This window comes from Danio rerio, chromosome 21, assembly GCF_052040795.2.
Source record: "Danio rerio strain M-AB ecotype USA chromosome 21, GRCz13ab, whole genome shotgun sequence".
NCBI lineage: Eukaryota > Metazoa > Chordata > Actinopteri > Cypriniformes > Danionidae > Danio > Danio rerio.
Genome location: NC_141041.1, coordinates 7,050,401 through 7,074,922, shown reverse-complemented (window position 1 = coordinate 7,074,922; position 24,522 = coordinate 7,050,401). Strand labels below are relative to the sequence as shown.

The 24,522-nt window shown below is 33.9% G+C and overlaps 3 protein-coding genes across 10 annotated transcripts in view; 1 reads left to right on the top strand and 2 right to left on the bottom strand.

Moving 5' to 3' along the window:
• Positions 1-20,267, bottom strand: part of mob1bb (MOB kinase activator 1Bb) — a 32,015-nt gene extending 11,748 nt beyond the window's left edge. Inside the window, exons 1-2 of one of the 4 annotated variants that reach the window (XM_087299483.1) lie at positions 19,970-20,267; positions 15,651-15,743 (exon numbers count right to left, since the gene is read on the bottom strand). The gene's annotated coding sequence lies outside the window, so the exon portion shown is untranslated. Of the gene's footprint in view, positions 1-15,650; positions 15,744-19,909 lie in introns of all 4 variants that reach the window. The other 3 variants (XM_087299484.1, XM_087299485.1, XM_087299486.1) reach the window with 3 other exon arrangements.
• The window catches only part of rexo4 (RNA exonuclease 4), a 174,015-nt gene that overhangs the window by 141,563 nt on the left and 7,930 nt on the right, over positions 1-24,522 (bottom strand). The window contains exons 6-8 of one of the 2 annotated variants that reach the window (XM_087300664.1): positions 23,506-23,580; positions 23,345-23,419; positions 20,689-21,130 (exon numbers count right to left, since the gene is read on the bottom strand). The exons of the other annotated variant lie outside the window; for it this stretch is intronic. Of the exons in view, the coding sequence (XP_087156790.1) occupies positions 20,993-21,130; positions 23,345-23,419; positions 23,506-23,580 (288 nt within the window). The 3' untranslated portion in view covers positions 20,689-20,992. Of the gene's footprint in view, positions 1-20,688; positions 21,131-23,344; positions 23,420-23,505; positions 23,581-24,522 lie in introns of those variants that run through there. 2 annotated transcript variants of the gene reach the window in all.
• On the top strand, positions 714-18,695 carry cacfd1 (calcium channel flower domain containing 1). 4 transcript variants are annotated; one of them, XR_015519941.1, is made up of 8 exons: positions 714-950; positions 1,134-1,327; positions 9,158-9,230; positions 9,327-9,452; positions 12,620-12,727; positions 12,814-12,933; positions 15,378-16,815; positions 17,202-18,695. XR_015519941.1 is itself a non-coding variant. In XM_087300685.1 (6 exons), the coding sequence occupies exons 2-6, from the start codon at positions 1,219-1,221 to the stop codon at positions 12,902-12,904; spliced, it is 507 nt and encodes a 168-aa protein (XP_087156811.1). In that variant the 5' UTR covers positions 714-950; positions 1,134-1,218; the 3' UTR covers positions 12,905-16,257. The 4 variants fall into 4 exon arrangements, 1 of the variants encoding a protein (XP_087156811.1); XR_015519940.1 differs by having other exon boundaries at positions 714-1,327; XR_015519939.1 differs by having other exon boundaries at positions 714-1,327; positions 12,814-16,815.

Below are 24,522 nucleotides of genomic sequence, written 5' to 3'. Positions count from 1 at the left end.
TTTTTATTCCTTATACTTTCATTTTAAACTTACCTAAAATTAAAATTAGTTTGTTATTTTTAGTATTTTGTTTTCTTTCAATATATGTCTTTATATATTTGTTTTCTATCTTATTTACTATTATATTTAGGTTAAAATAAATATTTCCGAAATACATCTAAGAAATACATAGTCTATATTTAATTTTTGTTGCCTTTTAGGCATTTTGTTTTTCTTGATAGTCAGTTCTATCAATAATAATAATAACAACAACAACAAAAATTCTTAGAACTGTCTATCTGTAAACTGGGTGTTAATTAAACTAATTAAGTGTCTAATTATTATTATTATTACTACTATTATTATTATTATTGTTAAATAAATGTTATTTTTAAATCAAAGAGGAACTAGGCTACTGTAGTCTTTTTTTACTAGCTTCAGCTAAAAGCAATTTTTATTATTAGTGTACTCAGTGTTTTATTTCTATAATTCCTTAATTAAAGTTATTTTATTTATAGATAGATAGATAGATAGATAGATAGATAGATAGATAGATAGATAGATAGATAGATAGATAGATAGATAGATAGATAGATAGATACCTTTTCTTTCTTTTCCATTTTCAAATTATTTAGTTTTTATGTTTATGTTTCTTGTTTTCGCTCCACTGCGCAAACTCAGTTGGAAATGATGCCCCTGAAGCGCCTTTTGTGCAGTGACGCATTATTGGCTCCGCCCACAATGCAACGCAGACAAGGGAACCTCCAAGAAAGAGCCGCGGAGCAAAAGCTCTAGTAAATGAACCTGACGCTTTAAGGATTATTTAACTCTGAGGACAACGATTCAGAAAACCATCTGAACTCGACATTTTTACAAATACACGCTTTTCTGACAGGTTTGGAGTATATCTGGATGTGTAACGTTAGCTGTCTTCTGCCTCTATAACACCATAATATCAGCAGCGGCGTCAGGTAAATAACGGCGCGTTATTCTCCTCACAGCGATATTTTCAACCATTTTTTACTTTAAAGGACAGATTTCTCGCTCATATTTTCAAGTCCCGGTTCTTTTATAACTTTATTCCGCTATTAGTTTATTTGCCTGACACTACAGTCAGCTGTAGTTTCCAGCTATTGTCCTTTTCGTGGAAACAGCGACTCCTCAGGCCGCCGCTGGTACTGCAGGTGCCGCTGTGCTGTAAGTGAGACACTGGGAGCCTGAATAATTCAACAGTGGAAAATGAGCACAGAAGAGGCTGAAGCACCAACCAAAACTGCCACAGATGAGGATGGCATGTCCTGGTGGTACCGCTGGATCTGCAAACTGGCCGGTGTGCTAGGTGGCATATGTGAGTATCACACAGGTTTAATGCACCAGAGTAAAGGTGTTTCCTGTTCAGTATCTTCTAATACAGTGTTTCCCAACCCTGTTCCTGAAGGCACACCAACAGTACACATTTTCACCTTCTTCCTAATCAAACACACCTGAATCAACTCATCAGAACATTAGAGAAGACCCCAAAACCTGAAACACCAACAACAAAAATATGTACTGTTGGTGTGCCTCTTGGAACAGGGTCGGGAAAAACTGGTCTTATAAACAGGTGTGTGTGTGTGTGTGTCCAAAACCTTCCAAAAAATGATCTTATGTCACACACACACCCTGCTGCGCAATCACATGACTCCTAGTGGCTTCTCTTTATAAATTAAGGTATGTCAATATAAGAAAAGATGATGAATCATGGTGTGCTCAGTGACATCACTTCCTTAGAGGTTTTCAGTCTTTAAAATGCCCCAATCCTAAAATCGATATATTATCATGTATGATAAACAAAATTGTGTAAAAATAGTTTTCGTTAAAATAAATATTTACGAAGAAACACACTGAAAAACTTGCAGAATTCGCAAACAGAATAAAACAATATTTTCTTGTAAAAGGTTATTTGATCTATTTACAACTAAGTGTTGTTTACTGCCACTCAGTAACTAAATACTTAAAAATAAAATAATAATAAAAAACAAACAATAGTCCATTTTTCTTTGGACTTAAAATTAAGTCAGTAAAGTTTTTGGTTTTAATTTTTGAAGTAATAATTTTACGCTGAAAATAAATGTCAGAACAAAAAAATAAATAAATTGTATTTGTCCAATCTAAAAAAATATTTAAATGAACTGTTGTTATCATCTGCATTCATACATACATAATCACTTTAATAATTTGTAGTAATTCGTCGAACACATCTTTTGTTTACATTGCACTGAAAGCCGCTACAGCGTGAGATGTTTTCAACTGAGTGTCCCTGGAAGGCGTGAACGCGTCGCTCCCGATTCACCTTATTCTCCGCGTACGAGTGGGCGGAGCCATTTGAATCTTTTTGGCTTGAAACTTCGGGTTTCATTCACTTTTATTTATTTTAGACATTAAAAACAGCTTGTTATGCTGCTTGATGTTGCAAACTCATACTTTCTTTTTATATGATTCTACTTTGTTTGTATAATCATGCAAACACTTGTTTTATAGAGCAAGTTTGGCCGTTTTCTGTGGTTTATTATTCCTAGTCATTTCTCCCACAGGCAACTGAATCGTGAAGTTTTAAAAAGCGAAAAAAGGCACACTTCCGCATTGAAGAATATCGCCTGTATACACCTCCTTCGGAAATAACGAACTTGTGCGCGTAAAAGACGCAATATGTTAACGGCCCGCTGCCGGATTGTTAATCCAGTGTGTGTATTAGCCTCGGTGTATAAACCCGGAAGTAGCACACAGTTGGCTAAACTTTGTTTTGATGCAGCAGTTTCACTTTGTGCAACAGAAACGCGGTGTTTAGAAGCCTTAACGATTAATTAACCGTGACAAATTAAAGTGCGATTAATGGTGAAACTAGTCAATTGTTGCATCCCTAATATAAAGACCCAATTTATACTTAGAAATATGTATTTAATAAATTTGTTACAATTCATAACAAATTGTCTTCACTTATGCAAGACTGCAATATTTAAAAAAATATATATTTAATAAATATTAATATATAACTGTTTAAAAATTATATAAACTATTTGAATATAATCAAATATTTATTTGTGTAGTCATTGTAGTACCATAATATATATTTGTTTTTGTTTAAATATACAAACTAAAATAAATAATTAAACACAAATACTAAAATACAAATAAATAAATTCATATTTAATTACATAATTACAATTAAAATATTACATTTTAAATTATTTTGTCCTCGTTACTGCATTGTTATATTTACTTATATAATATGTAATAATATGCTAATTATATATTCATATTTATGTCATTATATTTGTACTCACTTATATTTATTATTTATATATGTTTATTTATATACATATTTTCATATAATAAATATTTATATACATATAATTCAGTATACTATATATATATATATATATAAAATTATTTTATATGTTATATAGTATTTTTTATATTTTTTTATTAACCACAACTATTTTGTACTATTTTTTTAAAATGATTTTTAAGATATATTTATATATATAGTGCTCCGGTTTCCCCCAAAAGTCCTAAGACATGCAGTACAGGTGAATTGGGTAAGCTAAAATTGTCTATAGTGTATGAGTGTGAATGAGTGTGTATGAGTTTCCCAGTGATGGGTTGTAGCTGGAAGGGTATCCGCTGCATAAAACATGTGCTGGAAAGTTGGCAGCTCATTCCGCTGTGGCGACCCTCAGATTAATAAAGAGACTAAGCAGAAAAGAAAATGAATGAATGAGTGAATGTTTGGTAACACTTTATTTTAAGGTGTTCTTATTAGAGTGTAACTACTCATTTAACTACAAATTACACATACTATATTGTTAGGGTTAGAATGCAGGTTTGGATTAGGGTTACTAGCATGTAATTATACATAATTAATTGTAGTTACTATAGTAAGTAAATAGAGCTTGTAACGAGAGCACTTTAAAATAAATTGTTGCCTATTTATTTGTTTTTTTTTTCATTTAATTAGGTTGAATTTAATTAAATTTAATTAAATGTTGTTATTTTTGTAAGCTTTGTTTTGTTATTTAATTTAATCCAATCCTTTCATACACACTTCTTGACCCCAGTTTAAAATACCCTGTTGTACTCAATATTATAACATAGGTAAACAACACAGGTATCCGCTTGTTAAGTGGTGACGTGTTTGTGACGTATGTACGTTTATTCCTATCACACATGAAAGTTAATTTTATATAAAATCATAGTGTACACAACAATCTCTGGGCTTGCTGCATAACAAATACCAAAAATTTTACAATTTATAAAAACATTTATCACTTTCCGGCCACTGGATATTAGGCATAGACATATATACTGCGATCGTGATTTTCGAAAGCATTAAATCGCTTTGTAAACGTTTATTATCATTCAGTTATTACCATTCAGTTGAATAGAGCGCTTGGACCCGGAAGCCGCTTCGCGTGACGTCACACTTAACAAGCGGATTATCAACCACAATATCATTTAAAGTAGCATATAACCTATTAATTTGAGATGAAAATGAACCAAAGCCATCAATCTAATCAATATTTCGAACAAAGAGCTCTGTGATCTGCCAGAATGTTTAATCAATCGCACTTTCACACAAGGACTCCCTTAGAAAACAGCACCATATATTTATGCTGTCATAGGAACACTACTGTAATGAATATGGTAATCTGTCAGTGTCAGAAAAAAAAACACATGCAGCAACATGAATATCAATCATTATATACAGTATTGTGTTTAATGGGATGGTGTTTGATGTGTTGTGGTTATCAAGAGCTCTTTTTTGTGTGACACTGTCATGGTAACACAGGTTTCATAGCAACGGCAACTTTCTCTGCTCTTGCTTTTCCTTTTCTCCTGCCATCTCTTTTGTTATGGACCGCTATGTGTTATAAACTAATACAATATCTCTCACTCTGGTGCAGGAGCTATATTATTATTATTTTTTTATTCTGTACAAACATATAAAAGTGTAGATCTATAATATAAGTCAACAATAGCAATGAAAAGAACAAATTCATTGAATGTTTCAGTTTGATTTAGGTTTTCAAAATTAGTTATTGCGAGGAAAACTTGTTTAAAAATTGTCTATTATTTTTTGTAATGTATTTTTAAAGTTTTATTATTATTATCTTTTATTATTATTTTATTAATTTGTTTATTTTTTGTGAATATCAAAAATTGAAGTAAATGTTATGTGTATGGCGACACGGTGGCTGAGTGGTTAGCACTGTCACTTCACAGCAAGAAGGTTGCTGGTTCGAGTCCCGGCTGGACCAGTTAGCATTTCTGTGTAGAGTTTGCATGTTCTCCCCGTGTTGGTGTGGGTTTTCTCCGGGTGTTCCGGTTTCCCCGACGATCCAAACATGCTCTATAGATAATATATGGCTGTTGTGTGTGTGTGTGTGTGTGTTTGTGTATGAAGTACTGGGTTGCAGCTGAAAGGGCATCCACTACATAAAACATATGCTGGATAAGTTGGCGGTTCATTCCTCTGTGGTGACCCCTGATAAATGAGGGACTAAACCGAAGGAAAATGAATAAAAGAATATTACAAATTATTTATTTATTATTTGTGATTGTAAACATTTTAAGTAAATGTTATGTGTATACTAAGTTTATAATGCACATATGTATGTTTTAACTATGTAAGTTAAAAGCGTGTATGACAATTTTAAAATACTCAAATTAATACATTTAAAAATAAAAAAAACTACAATTAACTAAATTGAAGTAAGTAAATAAAAAAGAAAAAATATTACTCTAATAATTAAATAATTATATATTTTGATTTATTTTAATTTAGTTTGATTTAAAATCTTGTAGCACATCATATTAAAATGCCTAAATAAATAAACAAAAATAAGTAGCTATAACTAATTAAATAAAAGTAACTAAGTAAACTAACAAAAAATATTTAATAAATTTTTTTGTTATTTAAATTTTATTCTATATTAAAATTAAAGTTGTATGACAATAATTAGAAAATGCCTAAATAAACAAACAAAAAATTTAGTTACTATAACAAACTAAATAAAAGTAAATAAAAATTTTAATTTACAAAAAAAATATTTAAGAAAAAAAAAAAGCATTTCATTCTCATTTTATTCACTACAATATAAGTATTTAGTCCGTGTTCTTGTGGGTTTCCTCCTGGTGCTCCGGTTTCCCCCACAGTCCAAACACATGTGCTATAGGTGAATTGAATAAACTAAATTGGCTGCAGTTTATGTGTTTGAATGAACGTGTATGGATGTTTCCCAGTACTGGGTTGCAGCTGGAAGAGGATTCGCTGTGTAAAACATAAGCTGGATAAGTTTGCGGTCCACTCCGCTGTGGCGACCCCTGATAAATAAGGGACCAAGCCGAAGGAAAATTAATGAATAAAATCATTAATAAAAACTTTTTTTTTTCAGTTTTTCTCTAATCTTTACCTCAAAACGTTTCTTTTTGTCTGTCTCTTCTGACTTTTATATTGTATGGTTTTGCTGCAGGCGAGTGCACTTCTGTGCTATTCTATTCATACATTTAGACACAAAGACTGAACACAACACAAGCAAGCACACACATAGCTGGTACAACTGTGTGTGTGTATCAATAGTTGTCTGTTCTCTACATGCTGAGACAGATGACAGAAACAGCTGCTCATCAAAGCAACAAAAGCTTGTTCTCCATCAGGCCGAGCAGCTGCTCTGTGTGTTCATCTGTGTTTTTAATATTCTAACATTGATAAAAACGTATAACTGGTTCCTGAAGTAGCTAACAAACAAACCATTAAACAAAGCAATGAATACATTTTTGCTTTATTTTGTTCTCACTATAGAGTACTGTACTGCATTTAATTTATATAAGATCATTTATACTTTATCTTTATATATATATATATATATATATATATATATATATATATATATATATATATATATATATATATATATACATACAGTTGAAGTCAGAATTATTAGCCCCCTTTTGATTTTTTGTTTCTTTTTTTAAATATTTCCCAAATTATTTTTAACAGAGCAATAAAATTTTCACAGTATGTCTGATAATATTTTTGTCTTCTGGAGAAAGTCTTATTTGTTTTATTTCGGCTAGAATAAAAGCAGTTTTTAATTTTTTTAAAAAACAATTTTGGGACAAAATTATTAGCCCCTTTAAGCTATTTTTTTTTCCGATAGTCTACAGAACAAACCACTGTTATCCAATAACTTGCCTAATTACCCTAACCTGCCTAGTTCACCTTATTAACCTAGTTAAGCCTTTAAATGTCACTTTAAGCTGTACAGATGTGTCTTGAAAAATATCAAGAAAAATATTATTTACTGTTATCATGACAAAGATTAAATAAATCAGTTATTAGAAATAGGTTTCTAAAACTATTATGCTTAGAAATGTGCTGACACAATCTTCCCTCCATTAAACAGAAATTGGGGAAAAATAAACAGGGGCGCTAATAAGTCAGGGGGACTAATAATTCTGACTTCAACTGTGTGTATATATATATATTTTTTATTTATAAATAAAATTAATATATATTTTATTTTTTATTTATATATATAAATTTACATATATATTTAGATGGTAACACTTTACAATAAGGTTCATTAGTTAATGGATTTACTAACATGAACTAATCATGAACAACACATGTACAGCATTTGTTATTCATAATTGAACATTTACTAATGCAATATTAACATCCAATCTCATGCTTATTAACATTAGTTAATGCACCTTGAGTTAACATGAACTAACAATGAACTGCTGTATTTTCATTAACTAACGTCAACTAGCATGAACAAATACAGTGGTAAATGTATTTTTCATTGTTTGTTCATGTTAGTAATTGCATTAAGTAACATTAACTAATGAACCTTATTGTAAAGTGTGACCATTTAGACTTACTTATACAAATATATGTAAATATATTTCTTTTGACAGCACACACACATATATACACACACACATATATATATAAATATTTATATATCAGGGCTCAACAATAAGGACTGCCCGGTGGCCCGGGGCCAGCGTGAAAGACACTCGGGACAGTAGACAGGATTGTTACTGGCCCCTATCGGCCAGTAACGATGAGCACGTTTTTTTTTTTTGTAACCTGGTAACAACCAGTAAAGCGAAAAGATGGCAACATGGCGGCAAAATTAAACAATGAGGCTAAAAAAACGTCTGTTTCTAAAGCATTAGAAGCAGACAATTACATGGGTACAAAATTAAGAAACTGAAAAAAAAAAAAAAACAGTTGTCAGTTTGGCAAGCCATTTTTATAAAAACTATTTAGAATTGCATTAAAATACCAGCATATTTTTCATACTGCTCTTTCATTTGCATAAACTCTTGAATTTTGCTCATTATACATTTATTAACATATTTTAAATGTTTAAATTCTAGATTCACAGGCTTAATTTTGCCACTATTTAAAATATGTGGCTAAGAAATAGCTATTAACTTTTTAGTTTTTTTGGTGGGGCCAGTGAAAATTTTGGCAGGGCAAGTAAAAATCTCAACCAATGGCCCGATCGGACCCGTATAAAAAATCCTTAGCGTTGAACCCTGTATATATATATATATATATATTATATATATATATATATATATATATATATATATATATATATATATACTTATTATACTTATATATATATATATATATATAAGTATAATATATATACACATATAATATATATATACTTACTAATATATATTCTTATTTTTACTTATTTATAATCTTATTTAAATTTTTTATATTTATTTAGTTTGTTTTACTTCCCATTAAAAAAACTGCTGTAGAATGTGATAATATAGTTAAACCAATTAAACATTTAATCAGTAAATATAATTATATAACAATTGCATAATAAACACAGATCATCGTATATCTAAGTATAAGCATTTTATTTTTATTGTTTTGATATTAAATTATTTGTTTTAAATTGATTACATGTAATTATAACTCTGGGCTTCAGTAATTAAATTGCTAGCTTGTTCATATTGACTTTACCACACTATAGCAATTTGAAAAGCACATATTGATTTCCCACTAACATTACTGTTGCAGCTGGAACATTACTGTATTGCTGTAAAATAATAATAATAATAATAATAATACGCATGGCTAATCTAAATGTTTGTTTTCTAGCATGTGCAACAATGGGCGTTTGGAACTGTGTTACTGTGCATCCGCTGAACATAGCTGCTGGAGTTTGGATGGTGTAAGAACTTTTCCCCCTTTTTAATTGCCGTTGTTCATGAAGCTGGTGTTTTGCCACTCAGAATATGAAGTATGTGTGTGTTTTTTTGTCCTTCAGGTTGACGGCGTTTGTGCTGTTTCTGTGTGAGGTGCCGTTCTGCTGTCAGTTTGTGGAGTTTGCTAATGCAGTGGCGGCGCGTGCAGATCGACTGAAGCCCTGGCAGAAAGCACTCTTCTACTGCGGGTCAGACACACACTAGCAATATCTCACACCATAGTACATCATCAATTTATATACAGTTAAAGTCAAAATTATTAAAATGTAATATTTCAAATATTTCCTTGATGTTTAAAAGAGCAATGATTTTTTCACAGTATTTCCTATAATATTTTTTCTTCTAGAGGAAGTCTTGTTTGCTTTATTTCGTCTAGAATAAAAGCAGTATTACATTTTTTTAAACCATTTTAAGGTCCATATTTTAGCCTCTTAAACAATGTTTTTTTTCTTCGATTTCCTACAGAACAAACCATCATTATACAACGACTTGCCTAATTACCCTAACTTGCCTAATTAACCTAGTTAAGCCTTTAAATGTCACTTTAAGCTGAATACTAGTATCTTGAAAAAAGATCAAGTAAAATATTATGTACTGTCATCATGGCTAAGATCAAAGAAATCGGTAATTAATAAGAAATTCTGACTTCAAATGTATTATGGCATGAACATTGCTTGTGTGCTGATGTTGAATTGTTAAACAAGTAATTATGATTAATAACTGAATTGGCTTTTTTAAATAGCTGGCTTTAAAAGAATAGTAATAATATATATATTTCCTTGTCTTTTATTATCTTGGTTTTTTTTACTTATTCTTATGCATGTAAATTCCATAAGAAATTATATATTTATATATTATATTATATTTAATAACATAACTATTATATTCAAAAATTCTATAATTATATTATATGTTAGCCCCCCTTTGAGTTTTTATTCTTTTCAAAGTATTTCCCAAATTATGTTTAACAGAGCAAGGAAATTTTCACAATATGTCTGATAATATTATTTCTTCTGGTAAAAGTCTTATTTGTTTTATTTCAACTAGAATAAAAGCAGATTTAATTTTTTTAAATAATCATTTTAAGGACAGAATTATTAGCCCCTTTAAGCTATATTTTGTTTCAATAGTCTAGAGAACAAACCATCGTTATACAATAACTTGCCTAATTACCTTAACGTGCCTAGTTACCCAAATTAACCTAGTAAAGCCTTTAAATGTCACTTTATTGTATTTTGTATTTACTATATTGTAATTTCGAGGCTTTTTTAAGAAAAAAGTTTGTCAGAATTAAAAAGTTTTCATTTATTGCGATTGAAAAAAAAAGTGTGATTTCTATGTTACTATTCTGAAGGTAAAATGTTGCTATTGTGTATTATTTTTAACAACTTTTTTTATTGTAAACCAAAAATGTATTAATAAATAAATGTCATTAGTACCTTACAAGATAAAACAAAAAATATTTATCATTCTAAAACTTTATTAATCCTTTATAAATCCAGAGAAACTTAAAAATTTTCAACTGGTGTTGTTTTCTATAGCGGTATGTCTGCAATAAATATTTTCTAACTTTATACATGTATCTAAGCCATTTAAAAATCTAATTTATGAAATAAAAAATGTTTTTTAATGAAATGTAAATATTTTGGGTATATTTGAAGGAACAGCCAACAATAAATTATATGTCTAAATTAAAAAATAAATAAAATATGCCATAAATCAGTAGTATATTAAGTAAATATGTTGTTCTGTGTTGTTCAATTTCCTACCATAAAAATATCAAAATATTATTTATTATTAGTAATATGCATAGATAAGAACCTAATTTGATTGACTTTAAGGCAGTCTTCCCAATATTTAAATTGTTTTTTAGCATTTTCTATCTTAACAGTACATACATCCATGGAAAGCTTGCGTCAGATTATGTATAAATCAAAATTTTTTTAAAAGTGGCCCTTCTGACTTTTCTTTAAAGGGTCACGAAACGCAAAAACACATTTTTTGAGCTGCTAAAAACACTATCAGGACACATATATTTTTCTTAAAAGTGAAAGTAGGTTGTCTTTGCGTTATTTCGAGCAAATTTGTGCTTCCGGTTTGAAACGATTTTTTGAAGCTGTAGTAGTGTAGACTGGACATCTGTATCTGGGAGTTCCTTATTACGTCTCTGAGTGTGCTGCATTCATTCATGAGTAAGACTTGGTTCAAACCAATCAGTGCGCTCTACTGTGTATGCAGTGCAACTTCATTAATATGCATGATAGCTTCCAAGCCTGTTTTTACCAGTTACAGTGTTCAGATGGCAGAGAGATGCCGCGTTGTGTTGCTAAGCGGGAGAACAGGAATTGTTTGGAGATACGGGTCGTCAGTGTTGCTTTTATAATTTACTGCAGTAAAGGTTTTGTTTTCATTTTCCCTCTATGAGAGCGCAGCTCACGTGTGGACTACAGTGCACGCAACGCACGACAGAAATACGTGCTCAAGGAAAATTGATTACCTGAGAGCTTTTCTCATCTGGAAATGGTGAAATCCAGATTCACCGCTCGTCTCTTTTTAATAAAGACGCGGATCCAGTTTGTTTTGATTGTCCTGTCTCTACAGATTTGGTAAGCGATCAGTGTCTTTGTTTATTCAGAGACAAAGTTAGTTCCTATCGTCAGCAGTACTCTTTCAGTGTTTAAAGACAGACCTTAGTCAAATGATTTCTAAAGTAACTAAAGTTTACCGTACATTAATATCACTACAATATTAAAGACTGAAAAATCCGCTGTAAATGCTGATCTCCGAGTGTAAACATGTTAGCACCACAATCAAACTTACCGTCGTGGAGGATTTTCACCGCATTTTGTGAAAGGGATAACACCTGCGGCTTTCTGACACTACCTACCGAGTGCATCTAAGTTACAGAGAAATGCGGAGGGGTTTTTTCTCTCATTCGCCATGCGGTAACAAACATTGCATGAAAGATACACGCTTCCAGCTATTCCTTGAATCAAATATCTCGTTTGTCACGAGGGGCATGAATGAAATTGCTGAATGAAAGAGCCAAATTGCAGTTAAAGTCCACCATTTAAAAATTTGGCAAATAATTTGATTACTGATGTCCATCAGTAAACACAGTCACTGTCTTTTTCCTCTGTGTCTGTGTTTGTTTTGCCTGTGTGAAAATCAGCACATGCCCAAATTGACACTTACCTTTTTATGCAAATTTTTATGGACGTTGACTTTTTCCCTCCTCCGACACGCCCACTTTCCTGACTTTTTCCAAAGTAGAGGTGTGAAAACACCCTGCTGAAACAAGGGGGTTTCATGGCCCTTTAATCAAAATTATCCCTAATTTCATTTTCTCCCTTAGGATGGCGCTGTTTCCCGTCTTTCTGAGCTTCTCTATCACAACTTTGGTTGGTAACGCTATTGCCTTTGCTACAGGAGTTCTGTACGGACTTGCGTCTCTTGGAAAGAAGTGAGTCTATATTTGCATCTATTTTTAACAGTTCTTAACCAAGTTACTCTTGCCATACTAAGGCTTGTGCTCTGTTTGTTTTTCAGAGGAGACGCTGTGAGTTACGCCCGATTGCAGCACCAGAAACAGGGCGACGAGGAGAAACTAGCAGGAACGACGGAGGAGTCTGTGCCCTGAATCTCCTCTTCACCTCCTCTACCTCCAATGCACCCTTTTTTATGGTGGTCGTGAGAGCTCAAACACGCTGCAAGTTAAGAAAACAAATGCAAATAGAAAAACAAGAAAACATCTTTATCAGTTTGACAACACACACACACTCAAACACTCACAATACATGCACATATAGAAACACACTGCAGATAATGCAGACCACAATGGAAATGTGTTGGGAGACAACAAAAAGTGACAAACCCAGCTACTTCCTGTTTAGAGTCAATGGTGTTGTTGAAGATCTGAGTTTTTTTTGTGTTTATTTTTTGCACAAATGACATTAAAAAATTTTTTATCTTAATGCCATGTTAGAGTTAGTTTTATAACTGACAATATACAAACCACAAGAAGCCGTATGATAAAATAAGTTACAAAGGACGTTTAAATAAACTAAAAACTCACCTCTTAACAACACAGCTGACTCTAAACAGGAAGGGTTCGTCACATTTTAGGGTCCCCTGACACATTAAGGCTGATTTTTACTTCTGCGTCAAGTGCACACATATGGTCCAACGTAGCCCTTGTGTGGTCGCAGACCCATCACTGATGCTGACGTGCATCCCTCAAAAATGTAACTACATGTCGCAACGACATGTAACGCAAGCTATGTGATTGGTTGGTTTGGTATCGGTGATGAGTGTGGACAGAGCTGCGAGCCAGATGGAGCAAGTGTTGAGTCCTGTGAAGGAGCTCCACATGCAAACTTTTGTTTTGTGTTTACACAGAGGAACATGAACACCTAGTGCCAGCTAGCGTTTCAGAAGTGTTATTGCAGAGCAACACAAGCAGCGCACAAAAGTATAAATGCACAACTACGCGCAAGGCAGGCGCCGTGGGTCACGTCGATCACTCGATGCAGAAGTATAAAACGGCCTTTAGCGCTGTGCTCTGCACAATTTGCAGCACAGTTCTGTATTTGTGTCTGTTCTGAGTGTGTGTCCTTACTGTAGTGTTCACTGCTTCCAATAATCATTATTATTGGACAGTTTCCCAGTATTGGTCAAGCTTATTTCACCAACAACTTGTTTTTTTTCCCTTTTTTTTATACATTTTACTTTTTATAAAAAAAAATGTAATGCATATATTTATAAAATGTAATTTATTATATGAATTTTAAAATTGCTGTGTTACAATAAGAAGATTCGTAGCAACTCTCAACAACAGATATTATAAGTTAGATAGTTTGACCATTTTTTTTATCTGATTTTACTTATTTTGCCAGTATAACTAGCTGTTTCCATTTAAAGATGTGAATTGAATGTATGCGCAAAACTGGAAGATCGCATAAAAGAAGTGGAAACAAAGCAAAAGAGAAGTCAAAGAGAACAAAATCGTTACTTCCTGATTAACTGGCGCCAAATATCATCAGTAAAAACTGCATTTGCTGCAGTAAAATCTTTGTGCTCTGGTAAAATCTTTTCTTCATTTAATAAATGACTTGCATCTCAGAAGGCAATCCTGACATGCAATGAACGTGCAGTGGCGTTTTAAAGAATGAGACACGCAGCACAGACGCTCTTCACAGACAGTTCTGGAGGTCATCAATACTATAATAACACTAATACTGAGATGGTTACAGCCTTTTAGAATGACCAAAACAACATTTCAGATGTTTTACAGTGCGCATACTAGTAAAAGTGTTTCCATTGTAGTTTATGCGCATCAGTATTTCTTATTGAATAAAAAGTTTATCTTACTCAGTTAGGCCAATTTTTAAAATTTGTTCGCAAATTTATCCAATATGCGAAATAAAAATAGGTGGATGGAAACATAACTATTGTCGCAGTATATTTTCATTCAAGATATTTCATGTGCTGTCACTTTGTTGAAGGTGTTTTCTCTATTTGTAAGTGTTTTTCTATTTGCATTTGTTTTCTTCATGCGCAGCACATTTGTGCTCTTTCAGTCACTGTACCTTTCCCCCTTTTTGCAACAAGATGCATTTCCTAACCAATGTGTTTTACAGGATTTATTTAAGCTAACCTTTAAGACGTTCAATGGAAACAGTTCTCCATTTTGTTTGTGCAGGATTTATTTAACAAAAAGGAGTTTTAGATGGAATATTATCAGTCACGCTCCCGTACACACACAGCTGCTTTTCTCATTTAATTTATGTTTTTATTTCACTCGATTTGCTGGATTTAATGCATTAACGTCAACTTGACCTCAACACCAAAGCAGGGAAACACTAGAGATTTATTTCCCAGAAATCTTTGTTCCGTAGATGAGCTGAAAGCTGAACATTTTTTATGTTTAATTACTTTGAAGCACAGGTGTCAAAGTCAGTTCCTGGAGGGCTGCAGCTCTGCACAGTTTAGTTCCAACCCTATTTAAACGCACCTGATCAAACTAACTGAGTCCTTTAGGCTTGTTTGATACCAACAGACAGGTTGGATGAAGCAGGGCTGGAACTAAAATCTGCAGGGCTCCGGCCCTCCAGGAATTAAGTCTGACATCCCTGCTTTAAAAGAACAAACTAACTAGTTTTTAATGTGTTAGCATGGTTACAAACACAGCAGGTGTGTTTTAGGGCCACTGCAGGGATATAAACAAAGCCTGTTTTTGCGTGTGTAAAGGCCTTTACCCAGAAACCTTTGCTGCAGCCTGTTTGGTGTTCTTAAGTAATGGTGGAATGTATTTTGCTGCGCGCTGCTCTAAAGCCTTTGATATTTGTCGATTTGAGAGTCTGATGTGAGTGATTTAAAGTGTTTACCTTCTGTGTTTAGGAACTTGTGTGTGTTTCTGCAGTCTGAACTGTCCTCTAAAGCCATCCGTCTCTTGCTGCACTCAAGAAAAGGGCTTCTTTCTGAAATGAGAAACGACTCAGTTTGTTGAAGTTTGCTTGTTTCTGCATTTATCTGAGCCAGTCTCAACACTGACCGCTGGTATGAAAGCCAAAGGTACATTAAAAACTAGAGATAAGAACTAGAATGTGGAGGTCAGAGGTCATTCTGTCCTGTCCTTACCTAAGTGTTACTGCTTTATGTTTTTATTGGGCGAATTTTACAATGCATATGCACTGAAAAAAATTATTCATTAAATTTAATACATTTTTGTTGAAGGTAAGTGGTTGCAAGTAATTGATATGGACTGAATTTAAGCAAAGAAATATAGTTGAACATTCTTACATTTAATGTGTTTGTTTAAATTCAGCACATATAATTTTTTTTGCAACCACTTACCTACAATAAAAATGTAGTAAATCCAATGAATCATTTTTTTTTCAGTGTTTTTGGGGTTATACATCCTGTTTTTATTTCTTTTAATATATTTTTTCTTTTTTGACAGTTGAATAAAATGTGTATATTCATATAATTTAATTTATGTTTTGAATTTAGGTTGCTGTTTTACAATTACGAGAATTTCCCAACAACTATATAGATGAAATGTATAATTTGATCCTGCTTATTTTACATTATAATAATATCACCATGCATTAATTCAAAATATTTTCTTTATCCTTTTGATTTTGTGGACCCAGTTTTTTAAAAGTAAAAGTGATTTTGGATCACAGATTGGATCAAATCGTGGAAATTAGTTTTTCAAAAGTAACTGAGGGAATTAAAAGATCAGACCATCTAATACAGGGGTGTCAAACGGACGGCCTGTGGGCAACATCAGACTCACAAATGGGTTTGATATCATGATACTACTATGGTGCCGGTAAACCGTGCAAACATACTGGTAAACAGGATTTGGTAATCCTGAAATTTGTGATCCAACCCAATGATCCTTTGAAGGTTCACGAAACACTCAAGTACTTTTTTGAGATTTCAACAGATTTGAGCATCAGTTAAGACCATGTTAGCACCTGTCAGCTTTAATTGTGGGGAAAACTGGACAATTTTGAGCTGTTGTCAGCTAATTTCAGCTTCCGGGTTTAATTCAATTCAATTCAGCTTTATTTGTATTGCGCTTTTACAATGTAGATTGTGTCAAAGCAGCTTTATATAAATGGTCATAGTTACTGGAACAGTGTAGTTCAGTTTTTAGTGTTTAAGTTCAGTTCAGTTTAGCTCAGTTCAGTGTGATTTAAAATCATTACTGAGAGTTCAAACACTGAAGAGCAAGTTCATCGATGCGTAGCTCTATCAATCCTGAACCATGCGAGGCAGTGGCGACAGCGGAGAGGGAAAAAAAAACTTCACCAATATGAGAGTGAAGAAAAAAAAACCTTGAGAGAACCAGACTCAGTTCGACACGACCGTTTTAATTTCTCCGCTGGCCAAAAGTCTTGTGCAGAGCTTCAGTCACCGCGGTGGAGGCTGGTTAAAATGATTTTTGGGGCGGGATCAACATCGGCGACTTAGCACAGAACTGCGAGTGCAAAGATGACACGTCGGTTTCTCATTATTATTCATAGCTGAGTTTTCTTATCCTATAAGAAGAGCCTGCTTTTTAATTATTCATGAATGCGCATACTTTCCGAAGGCAAGGCAGACCTGCCAGTGCCAAGCTGTGAGACACGGACCCACGGCACACAGTATTTAGCTGTTCATAAAGGGTCGTATCTGTATCCATTATCCACAGGGTTTGTTGCATGTTTGTCCCCGCGATGCTGTCGGGGCCGATCAGCGAAGCTGCTTGTGTGCAGTAAGCATTTTTGTCGGGAGAGCAGTGTGAGAATTGGAGAATGGCAGACGTTGTCTTTTATCGGGAGTTCGTTCACATTCAGACACATCACTGTGCTGCTGTGTTTGCCTAAATCCTCCAGATTACCAGCAGGGCTAATGGTTAAAATAGACAGGGCAAGAGACCTGCTGCACTGAGTCTGCATTCAGACCCAGGAATTGAGGGAGAAGTCCTCATTTATAGTGTTTATATGAACACCATTATCTTTATAATGATATAAAATGTGGTTATCTGTATATGAAATTACGAATAACAAATGAAGCAGGGCATTAAATTACTGTTTATTTCTTTGCATTTTAACTTTGTAAACTATAAAATCATGCGTCTCCTCACGGTTTGTCTCATTTTGTGAGCTAACTGACAGCAGTTGTTCGCTCCCCTCCTTCTCCCCTGCTCTGCTGGCCATGCCCACTCCTACCTCTGATCGCGGAGCTCCACGCCCATTATGATGCATCTTTTAAAAAAATTCTGAGGTGGACCTGAACCGAAAGTGGGGGATATCATGGCCCTTTTAAAAAAAAAAACTGTCCTAAAAGTAAAATAGATCAGTTAATCCTGGATAGCAAAACATGGGCTTTCCAAATCAGGACCAATTTAATCTAGATTATTTTCTTTGAAAAACTGGGCCCAGTGCATGTTTGATTCTATTAGATGCTTTCAGTAAACTCTGCATGAACGTTTAGCAGAATAAATGATGTCCAGTGGCACTACTGAGACTAGATAAAGCTCCACCAGCACACACACCAGCTCAAAACCTCATGTCCAGCTAGTTATATTAACTATCTTTGGTCAACAATCCCTCCAGCGTCCTGTGGAGGAGTTTATAACACTTTCTTAGTAGCTAAATGTTCCATAAGGAGGAACTCTAATCTTAATATCTCAACATTTACAGTATCTATAACTAAAACACTGACTGCAAGAAGGGAGAGTATTTCAAACACCAAAACCCACAACCTAAACTGGATTATATTTATAGCTGTTACGCGATAATTTTTGTGTCTGTGTGTGTTTGTGTTTGATCGGTGACATGGAACTGACTGACTTTGCAATGATGTGTAAAAAAGAGGTCTGAAGTTTTGTCTGTTTTTTCTCAAGAGCTGAATAAAACATGTCTTTAATCTCCTCATGTGCTTGTTCTGTTTTTGTCTAATACATTTAGATAGCTTAAACGTGATTTAATAGCTATTATGATTTAACTAAACCCCATGTGGTCAAATATTAAGACTTTAAACATTACTACCTGGTGCTTTTACAGTTTATCTCAAATGCTTTGGCTCAAGTCTCAATTGAAATTTTTCTAAACAATAAGTTTCGATCTCTGAACAATTAGCTTATTGTTCACTTCAGAGTGGCATTTCTTATTGATTCAAGCAAATTGCAAATGCTTTGTGTAAACAGTAAGTACAATTGTCTGCAGTTTGGACAAAAACAAATTGCATTTGGCTTGTTGGTCAAAACTGATGAGTCAGTTCTCATTAAAACTGTCAAACTCTTCACAACTTCTCAATCATTATTCATCGTGTAAGCCATCACACTCAAAACTACTAATTTAATTATCAAACAATTGTATGCACGCGTTTACACCATAAATATCTGATATTGACATTGTTTGTAATATCTGCTAAATTGGTACATGATCTCTAGTTGCAATACAATTTGTGTTATCTATTTATCTTTTATATATGTGTTTGTGTGAGTACAGTTGAAGTCAGAATTATTAGCCCCCCTTTGATTTTTTTAAAAAAATTATTTCCCAAATTACGTTTAACAGAGCAAGAAAATTGTCACAGAATGTCTGATAATATTTTTTCTTCTTTCTTATTTGTTTTATTTCGGCTAGAGTAAATGCAGGATTTTTAAAATGATTTTAAGGACAAAATTATTAGCCCCTTTAAGCTATTTTTTTTCAACAACTAAGGTAGGTTTTGAAGTATGAATGAAATGTTTTGTGCAAGTAGCTACATTTTGCAGACATGCTATAAAGTTCTGAAAGTCCAGCAAACAATGAATGTGAAGTTTGTTTTTAAAAATGTGCCAAAGCAATTAAGAATAAAACTGCTCAAAGACGTAACGTTAACGTACGTACTTATTCAATGCTATAATGAACTATGTGCCCCTTTACACTTACAATACTGTTTAAAGTATTTCTTTAAACATGATTCATTCTGATTATGATACTTAAGCTAGCTGTTTGATATGGTAAACAGTAACACTGCTTGTTTGTGTACATTAGTAACGTATTATTAGCCGTCTGATAATGTAGTCATGCCAACAGGTAACGCTAACGAAATAAATGATCGTTATACATGTCTGACGTTGAAGAGATAACTTAACACATACAACATATTACCAAAGTCCCCATCTTCTTCTGAATCCGTTTCAACATATTAATAAACTCACTATTAGCATCTTAGCATAGATGACTTGATGGTTCCCACCAGTCCTCAGAGCCAGAACCATTTCCTTAACCGTTTCAAAATACCGTTAGCTTCCTTAAAGTAATTAACTATTTTGACTTTTTTTACTCTTACTTACCACACATAATATATATTACAATCTCATCTGCTTGTGAATTAGTTTCAACGTAATATGGCCTAATTACTTCACTATTTAACATTTTAACACGTAGCTACCATTTAACGCTATTCGACGTGAAAAGAGCAAAGTGGAGGAGGCGGGGACAAATTTGCATATTCATGAGCTCTTATATAGTTAGGCGACACTACCAGAGCTGTTGTTTTATTTTTTTAAATATACAGTACAGAAAACAATTAAGAGAGCACTTCATCTTGAATTAATTAGCATTTCTCTGGATTTGAAACTAATCACTTCATTTTTTTAAGCAAAATGTTAATTAGTTTCATTTTACATTAATAATGTGGCTATGAAAGTTGAAATAAAAATATATATTTATATCTATGTATCTGAGAGTGCGTTCCTAAAAGTACACTATTTATAGTCAGAATATTGCCCTAGTCTTGTATTCAGTCGATTAAAAACTCAAATTTTCTTGTGACATTTTTAAGACCATAATTATCAATAGTCAATAAAATAAAACACATTAACATTTAACTCAAAACTCACACCAATGCAAATTCAGAAAACTGGATGACATATTGTTCACAAAGTGTAGGTTTTTTATAGCACAGAAAACCAGAAGATGGGTTCTATTATTTTAAACATGGTGGTAAATAACATTTAAATTATTCTCTATAAAACAGGCTCGATAATACAGTTTGACTGTCTCTTTTCTCAACCAATAAGAGATCTGAAATCAAACTCATTTAGAGACATTCACACATTAAACACAGTTGATAATTACAGAACTGAAGACTGAATGACTGAAATGTTTCCTTGCACAGATCCATGTTCAGTTTCTGTCGGTCATGTGGTCACTGAAGAGTTTTATTGGTTGCTCCGAGTTCATTTTTTCTGGTTTTTAGCCGGTTTGGGTTTTCGTGGACTCTTTTTAAATGTCCCGCCCCTCATGGCCTTAAGCTCCGCCTCCCACTGCTTCCTCACCATAGTGTACAGCCTCATGGTGGCCTGAGCGTCCTGAACCTGCATATTCATAAGGAGCAATTATTATGCATATATTTAAAAGAGAATTAAAGTTATTAAAAAGCAAAATCGACAATGAGTTTAATACTTTAAAAATCAGTGATTGTCTCGTCTTTTTAAGTGTATGTTAACAGAAAATGCATGAAAATACTTATATTACTTATAATAAAACACTGAGTTAAAAGTAGAATGATTTTTGCAACCAGCTAATGGATTTTTTTCATTCATAATTTTAACTAAATAATTTAGCAAAATATATTTAAATTAATGTAAAAATATTTAAATATTTATATATAGTATACACAGGTATATTTAACTATATTTAAATTAAAAAAATTTTATAATTTAGCAAAATATAGAAAATATATTGAAATAATGTAAAACATTTACATATACATACACACATCAAAATAGTTTCTCTCACATAATATAAAAAATAGCCACACCTTGCAATTTATTAAAAAAATATTTATAGATGGACGGCATGGTTGCTCAGCGGTTAGCACTGTCGCCTCACATCAAGAAGGTTACTGGTTCGAGTCTCATGTTTGCATGTTCACCCTGTGTTGGTGTGGGTTTACACTAGGGTTGGGTACCGAAAACCGGTGTAATTATGGTACCGGTATGCACCGTATCAAATCAGCATACAAATTTCGGTGCCTAATTTCGGTGCTGCAACAAGAACTTGAAGCAGGTCGTGCACTAGAGCGCTCTGAATTCGCAAGTCAGCGGCTGTCCGCGGCGCCCAGGCACGACTCATGATTGTTTATATTTCTGCCATGCCACAGAGTGCCATTAGAATAGTTTCATTTTAAATAACTGCGAATGTGCACGTCTAGTGTGTGATCAACTGTCATGTGCGCGCCGTGCCGCGGCTCTGAGCGGCGCATCCGCTAACGCCCTTAAGAAGCACAAAAGGGTGCGTTTAAGGCACACGCAAGTAAGCGTTGTGTCACACTATCTCTAATTGTTTCATTCTAAACAGCTCTGAGGGATCCGGATATCTGCGATGCCAGGGGTTTGTTATAGTAGCTTATAAAAGGCAAAGCGCGCAGCACGGCGCATGCGGCGAGCGACTCACTTCATCAACAAGCATGATCACGTTCATCTAATTTGCTTAAACTAAGCATTCTAAAGTATGGCTATATTTTACAAGCAAGGATTCTGACACACCAACACGCAGCAGATGTTTTACACAAGTTGCGTGTAAGGGGAGAAACACGTCATACTCATAAAATGTGAGGGCTCATGGAATCAACTTAAAGGTGAAGAATGGACTGTCTTTGACAGCTTGTGACATCATCTGGTACATTATCTGAGTATGTTTACATGGACACCAATACTCTGATTTTAATATGATTAAGACAATACTCTGATCACGAGTCTACTACGTAAACAGTGATGTTTGATCTTAAAGGACCACAGACACAAACTGCGGAGTAAACATTAGGCTGGTGACTCGATGTTAGTGATCTATGTGCTAGAACATGTAATTGGGAATCATGAATGTAACATTCAGAAAGCAGCTCATGTAAACACCTGAATCATACAGTATTATTGTCTTATTCAGATTAATGCAAACATTAGATCACTGATGTCCCAGAAAAAAAGGTTTTCCCTGATTTCGATGACAGCCTTTCCACAGGTTAGTAGTAAGCTAATGTAATGTTATTAGCATAATGCAAATCTTGCATTTATGCTACCAAATAAATGATCAAAAGAAATAAATTAATGCAATTCAAATATAAAAAATATTAATTGATGTTTACTTTAAATGTATTATAAATATATATTTATATTGTTCAATTATAATGATTTAAAATATATACATATATATATTTTTTTTTTTCTCGATTACTCTTGTGGCTAAAAGGTATCGGTTCAGGCACTGTTTTGGCACCGGTACCATTTTAAAAGTGTCGATTTAGCACCGGTATCGAAAAAACTCAAACAATACCCAACCCTAGTTTCCACCAGTGCCTCTGGTTTCCCCGACAGTCCAAACACATACGCTACAGTTGAATTTAATAAATAAAATTATCCATAGTGTATGTGTGAGAATGACTGTGTATGGGTGTTTCCCAGTACTGGGTTGCGGCTGGAAGAAAATCCACTGTGTAAAACATAAGCTGGATATGTTGGCGGTTCATTCCGCTGTGGTGACCGCTGATAAATTAAGAGACTGAATATTTTCAGACTGGTGTGAAGACTTACAGACGAATGTTCACCCTGCTGGACTTGAACATTGAGAATCTGTCTGCATAAATTCCTCAATGCAGGACGAGAGCTCTACAGAAACAACAACAACAAGATTTAAAGCAGTTATTGAAATTTAACACGGTATATTTTCATTGTTTAGGTGATTCTGCTCATACCTTTACTTTCTGCCTGAATGGCTTGTATCTCTGTGTGTCTCTGATCATTTTCTTGGGATGATCCAACAGCAGAATCTAAAAACGAGACAAAGGGGGTTTCGAATAAATCATAGATTGGTTAAAAAAATGAGTACACTGTGGTCAAAAAGGGATGGACATGGTCAGCAAAAATACTCAGGTAGGCTGTGGTGTTGACACGATGCTCAGTTGGTACTAATGGGCCCAAAGTGTGCCAAGAAAATATCCCCCACACCATTACATCACCATAATCAGCCTGAACCGTTGATACAAGGCAGGTTGGATCCACGCTTTAATGTTGATTATGCCAAATTCTGACCCTTCCATCCAAATGTCTCAGCAGAAATGGAGACTCATCAGACCAGGCAACGTTTTCCCAATCTTCAATTGTCCAATTTTGGTGAGCCTGTGTGAATTGTAGCCTCAGTTTCCTGTACTTAGCTGACAGAAGTGGCACCCGGTGTGGTCTTCTGCTGCTGTAGTCCATCTGCCTCAAGGTTTGTCTTGTTGTGTGTTCAGAGATGCTCTCCTGCAGACCTTGGTTGTAGTGAGTCGTTATTTGAGTTACTGTTGCCTTTCTATCAGCTGGAACCAGTCTGGCCATTCTCCTCTGACCTCTGGCATCAACAAGGCATTTGCGCCCACAGAACTGCCGCTCACTGGATATTTTCTCTTTTTCTTATCATTCTCTGTAAACCCTAGAGATGCTTGTGCGTAAAAATCCCAGTAGATCAGCAGTTTCTGAAATACTCAGACCAGCCCATCAAGCACCAACAAAATTAAAAGTCACATAAATCCCCTTTCTACCCCATTCTGATGCTCGGTATGAACTGCAGCAGATCGTCTTGACCACTTCTACATGCATTACTGCCATGTGATTGGCTGATTAGAAATTTGCGTTGCCGAGCAGTTGGACAGGTGTACCTCATAACGTGGCCGGTGAGTGTATATTAAAAGTTCACCAACTCTGAACATTCAAACAAAAACAAACTAAACCAA